The sequence below is a fragment of the Silene latifolia genome, chromosome 9 (assembly GCF_048544455.1).
Source record: "Silene latifolia isolate original U9 population chromosome 9, ASM4854445v1, whole genome shotgun sequence".
In the NCBI taxonomy this organism is placed as follows: Eukaryota; Viridiplantae; Streptophyta; class Magnoliopsida; order Caryophyllales; family Caryophyllaceae; genus Silene; species Silene latifolia.
Window position 1 is genome coordinate 1,847,457 of NC_133534.1, and position 6,000 is coordinate 1,853,456.

The following is a 6,000-nucleotide window of genomic DNA, read 5'->3' on the forward strand; positions in this document are numbered from 1 at the left end:
AAAAAAAATAAGTAGATGGTTTGCGCTATATAAACCATCATAGTATCTCTTAATTACACCACAATAATTTATAATCACAAATTTCTCTTTTTTTAATTAATTTTTAATAATTAATCATCATGCATGCTATGGTTAACTATATTTTGTTCATGGCATTAGTAGTGCTTCCACTCTTACAATTGTTTCCTAGTCCTAATATGGTTAATGCTAGAAAATTGACGACTAAAAATGCAATTTTTTCGGTTGATCTCATTCGTCGTAATTCCTCTAAAATCACCTTACGAGGAGGCGACCAAGGGAGGCTCTCCCTTGGCTCGATCTCTCACCACCACCAGATAACGCTATCTTCTAAATTTTACAACCTTAAAACTATCCTAAATAATAACCCGCGTGATGGAGGGGTGGTGTACGACAAAACTACTGTCCAAAGTGTTGTAATCCCCGATGGAGGGGAGTTCGACATGAAAATATCAATAGGAACTCCCCCAGTGGAGTTCACGGCAATAGCTGACACAGGGAGCGACCTGATCTGGGTCCAGTGCTCCCCGTGTCAGCGTTGCATAGGGGAACAACCCCATTTATTCGACCCAACACAATCCTCGACCGATAATATAATTGCATGCACCTCTCATTTATGTGATGCTAACCAATTGGACTTGTCTCAAGCGGGTTGTTCACAAAATGATCACAATTCATGTATTTATACATATGGTTATGGAGATGGGACTCAGACTAGGGGCGTGTTGAGCACGGATACCGTTACTTTCCCTACAACTTCTATATCCGACGTAGTGTTCGGGTGTGGGTATGTATATCCAGGAAGGTACTTTGGATCCCAATGGGGATGGACTAGTCGGGTTAGGAGGCGGGCCTTTGTCATTAGTGTCACAACTCGGCCCAAATATCAACTACAAATTTTCTTACTGTTTAACCCCTGAATCTTCAGGGGCTACCAGTAAGTTGAATTTTGGGATTGATGTGACAGGTCCAGGAGTTATATCAACTCCTTTTGCCCAACAAGATAATACCCCACCTACATTTTATACTGTTACTCTAGATAATATAAGTATCGGGGACACTTCTGTCCCCGTTACTAATAGTATAGTTGTAGACTCTGGTACAACTTTTACAATTCTACCCTCAGATATCTATGAGGAGATTAAGACTGCCGTTGAGGCAAGTATTGAGCTCACCCCGGTAAATGGCCCAAACCCGATGTTCGATCCTTGCTATGAGACTGACTCATTGGACGGGTTAAATTTCGCGGGTATGGTGTTCCATTTTAGTGGAGGTGATGTTATGCTTAAGGCCGAAAATAGTTTCATTATTACTGGGGACGGTTTTGCTTGTTTTGCAATGATACCTACAGATAGTCCTACTTTCATACGGAGTATATGGGAATATTGCTCAAACCAACTTTCATATTGGGTATGATTTGCAAGCACAACAAGTCTCTTTTGCTCCAGCCGATTGCACCCAGTTTTGATACTCCGTATGTAATATGCTTACTTTATAAAGTAATAGACGAAAGTCTTTAAGATATTGTTGCAATTATATTATCATCACATGTAGTATTACAATGCGTGTATAATTATCGTTCTATTTAAGGATATCCATTAGAGAAAATTGTTGATTACAACCTTTTATAAACCCCATTTTGAAAATTACAGCCTTATATAATTTTTTTTGAAAATTACATCCAAAATATTAATTTTCTTCTAAAATTGCACCAACTTGAGGTTTTTGGTGATTTTTGATGATGTTTTTATGATGTACCCTTTATTATTTGAGAGCCTACTTACCCAGATTTTTTACCTCTCCTTAACACAAACCAATTAATCACCCCAAACATCATAAAAACATCATAAAAATTCACCGAAATCCTCAAGTTGGTGCAATTTTAGAAGAAAAGTAATATTTTGGATGTAATTTTCAAAAAAAATTATATAAGGCTGTAATTTTCAAAATAAGATTTATAAAAGGCTGTAATCAACAATTTACCCTATCCATTATGTATCACCTGTAAAAAGACCTAAAAATTTCTTACTAATATAATTTGTCTTTTTAAAGTTGTTAATTAACTAGTATAGCAACCCGTGCTACAGCATGGTAATTTTATAAAAGTTAATTCTAAATAGTTAGAGTATTAATATTATTTTAATAAATTGAATTTAATTTAATGTTAATGTGCTTTTATATATAAAACTAACCATAAGAAATATTCCATATATGGGGGGCAAAGTGATTAACGGCTATATTATTATTAATTGTGTAGAATATTGTAGTAGAAATATTCCATATATGGGTTGACTAAAATATTTTGACTACAATATATTAGAAGGGAATATTCTAGAAGGGAATATTCCGTATGGGGGAAAGATGAGCGGAAAACTTGAGCGGGAATAACACATGTGTTATTCTTTTAGTCTATAGGGGATTAGTAGATTTGATATATAAAAAGTGGTACTTATTAATTAGCCAATGCTTTTTTCTTCGTTATTTTGTTCCGACCAATAATATTTTTCTTTAAGCAAATTCGAAAAGAGTGACACTATTTTGAAGATTGAAGATCAAAAACGGAAGAATTCGAATGGTTCATCTTTTTTATATTTGGCAAACCCATGAAAATTTCGATAAATTACCATGAGTTTGATGGGGGATGTTAGAAGATTACGGTATATTGTTATATACCGTAATCAGAATATTATCGATATTATGCGATATTATGCAATAAGTTAATTATGTTCACCATTGTTAAGAGATGCTATTATTATTATGTTCATATCGTAGAAGTACTATAAAATGCAAACCATGGTAATGGTTAGAGACGCGAACAAACTATCAATAATTCGATAATCGCTTTATGAATTCCTCCCCTCTCCGATTCTAATAAAGTGCTATATACCTGAGAGGCCGAGAGTAATAGAATCATAAAATACTAATTTAAATAAGGGTTATGATAAATACAACTCAGTGGGTTGTATTTAAGCAACTAAAAGAGGAAATAAATAGTTAATATACGCATTAATTGCATTGATTTATGAGTAATTTACTCTCTAATTTCCTCGTTTTTGTTGTACTCGTGTCATTTTTTTTTGTGAGACCGTTTATTTACTCACGTTGATTTATTTCCCATTTACATGCAATTAATTAGCTTTACTCAATTTGATTTTCCTAAATAAAATACTCCGTAATAGATAAAGAAGTATTCGCAAATTAATAGCTAGCAATTTTTATATATAGGTGATACATTAAAATTAATTTGAAATTTACAAGAATGTTAAATTAATTTGAAATTTTTAGGGCTTTTTATAGGTGATACATAATAAATATATTTCCTAAAGAGAACAATTTTATTTCGACGTAATATACATGCATGGATTGCATGGTAGTACATGCAATGATACTATTACTATAACAATATCTTAAAGACTTTCGCCTATATACTCGTACTCCGTATTATTATATCAAAACGTAGTGCAATCCGCTGGAGCAAAAGAGACTTGTTGTGCTTGCAAATCATACCCAATATGAAAGTTGGTTTGAGCAATATTCCCAAATATGTAAGGAGGAGTATCTGTAGCTACCATTGCAAAACAAGACAACCCGTTGTCCGGAAAGAAACTATTTTCGGCATTAAGCACAACATCGCCTCCACTAAAATGGAACACCATACCCGGGAAATTTAACTCGTCCAATGAGTCGATCTCATAACAGGGATCGTACACCAGGCCCGAGTTATTTATCGGGGTGAGTCCTATACTGGCCTTCACGGCCGAATTAATTCCTTCATAGACATCTGAGGGTAAATATGTCAAAGTTGTACCAGAGTCTAAAATTGTAGTATTAGTTACGGGGACAGAAGTGTTCCCGATACTAATACTATCTAGGGATACATAGTAATGTTTAGCTGGTGTATCTTGGTTGTCAAAAGGAATTGATACAACACCTGAACCCGACACATCAAGCCCGAAATTCAATTTACTGTTAACCCCCGAAGATTGGAGGGTTAATCAGTAAGAAAATTTGTAGTTGATATTTGGGCCGAGTTGTGACACTAATGACAAAGGCCCACCTCCTAACCCGACTATTCCATCCCCAAGGGGATCCAAAAAACCTTCCTGGTTATACCCACACCCGAATGTAACGTTGGGTATAGACGTTGAAACGAAAGTAACGGTATCCGTGCTCAACACGCCGGTACTATTAGACCCGTCTCCGTAACCATATGCATAAATACATGAACTGTCATTTTGTGAACAACTCGCTTGAGACAAGCCGAATTGGTTTGCATCACAAAATTGAGAGGTGCATGCAATTATATTATCCGTCGAGGATTGTGTTGGGTCGAATAAATGAGATTGGTTCCCTATGCAACGTTGACACGGGGAGCACTGGACCCAGATCAGGTCGCTCCCCGTGTCAGCAATTGCCGTGAACTCCACTGGGGGAGTACCTATTGATATTTTCATGTTGAACTCCCCTCCATCTGGGATTAAGGCAGATTGAACATTACTAATGTCGTAGAATTTAGAAGACAGTGTTATCTGGTGATTGTTAGAGATCGAACCGAAGGAGGGCCTCCCTTGGCCGCCACTTAAGGAGATTTTAGATGAATTACGACGAATGAGATCGACCGAAAAATTTGCATTATTGGCCGTCAATTTTCTAGCATTGAGCATAATAGGACTAGGAAGTAATTGAAAGAGTGGAAATATTATTAGTACCATGAACAAAATATAGTTATTAACCATAGCATGTATGTTGATTAATCAATTAAAGACTAATTAAAAATTAAGGAGAAATTTGTGATTACTATTTGGTATCGTTGAGAAATTTTTGAACAAAATATAGTTAACCATAGCATACATATATACTCTGTAGATACAAATTCATGTATAAGACAGTTCTATATTAGAATATAAAAAAAAATTGTAAAACTGTCTTTTTTATGCAAGTACGTGTTATTTTATTTAAATTTGTAGACTTGTAGTTAATCACAAATTCTTATTTCGGACAGTCTTCTTAACGTAAAGCGAGAAAAGTGTCATAATTTTATTCAGAAAAATGATGTTTTTTTGGCTGTAAATTACTCCCTCCATTCAACTCCACTTTGCATGTTTCTCTTTTGCACACTATTCACAAGCGGACATTCAACTTCAATTTTCTCTCGATACATAAGTTAAAATATATTCATGTGGGATCTTATTTGATTTGTCTTTAAAAGTACATTAAAAATATCTAACTTTTATAATTTTTGCAAATACGTAACTAAAGATATTTATCGTGTAAAAGTCGCGTTGGCAAACGTGATAAAGCAAACATGTAAAGTGAAGTTGAATGGAGGGAGTAATGTTTTCAGTTTTCATCGCTGTAAAATGCTGATTTTTGATGTTTTATGCCGTACTACTGATATTTAATGTCAAAGGGTGTTAATATATGCTGGAAAATAATGGTTTTTTGACTTTAAACTGCTGTTTTTTACTGACAAAAGGTATTTTATTACTGAAAAATGATATTTTATGCAGGAAAATAACGTCTTTTGATGTAAATTCGTGTTTTCGTGGCTGTTAATTGCTGATTTTTGACGTTTTATGCCGTAAATTGCTGATTTTTAATGCTTTATATATTCTTAACAATTACTTCGTCTTTTTTCAAATGTTGTAAATTTTTAATGACATGTTTGACAACCAACATTTCATTTACAAATCTATATTCGACCCAAGTTTGTGGTTTGGTAATGTTAGATCGCACATGAGCCTGGATCGTGCCCGTCGAGGAGAAGATGTGTCAACTTACAAGTTTAAGGAGGTTTCTCATAAATGAATTTGTTCCGGGTGTAATTCCAGAGCAAGTATTGTTACCACCCGTGGCTTGTAGAATGACGTCTTCGCTTGAATCCTCCTTGCGGTCTCCTGAAACGATGAACAAACTGAGGGCTCGGCTTTGGCCGAGCGTACTCACTCCGACGCCCAAGTCAGTAAACTTAGAGAGGTAAGT

The 6,000-nt window shown here is 35.0% G+C and overlaps 2 protein-coding genes across 2 annotated transcripts; one reads left to right on the plus strand and one right to left on the minus strand.

The window, feature by feature from the left end:
* Positions 1-807: 807 nt before the first annotated feature.
* On the plus strand, positions 808-1,434 carry LOC141599929 (aspartic proteinase CDR1-like). Its single transcript, XM_074420056.1, has one exon. It carries the CDS (start codon positions 808-810, stop codon positions 1,432-1,434), a length of 627 nt encoding a protein of 208 aa, XP_074276157.1.
* Positions 1,435-3,467: 2,033 nt separating this feature from the next.
* Positions 3,468-4,682, minus strand: LOC141599931 (aspartic proteinase nepenthesin-1-like). Its single transcript, XM_074420063.1, has 2 exons — positions 4,076-4,682; positions 3,468-3,949 (listed from the first exon to the last, which is right to left on the minus strand). Exons 1-2 carry the CDS (start codon positions 4,680-4,682, stop codon positions 3,468-3,470), a joined length of 1,089 nt encoding a protein of 362 aa, XP_074276164.1.
* Positions 4,683-6,000: the final 1,318 nt, after the last annotated feature.

Coding starts and splice junctions, on each gene's coding strand:
- LOC141599931 (XM_074420063.1), bottom strand. CDS start 4,682: ATGCTCAATGCTAGAAAATTGACGGCCAATAATGCAAATTTTTCGGTC. Junction 3,950..4,075: donor TGGAATAGTCGGGTTAGGAG/GTGGGCCTTTGT, acceptor TGTCGGGTTCAG/GTGTTGTATCAATTCCTTTT.
- LOC141599929 (XM_074420056.1), top strand. CDS start 808: ATGTATATCCAGGAAGGTACTTTGGATCCCAATGGGGATGGACTAGTC.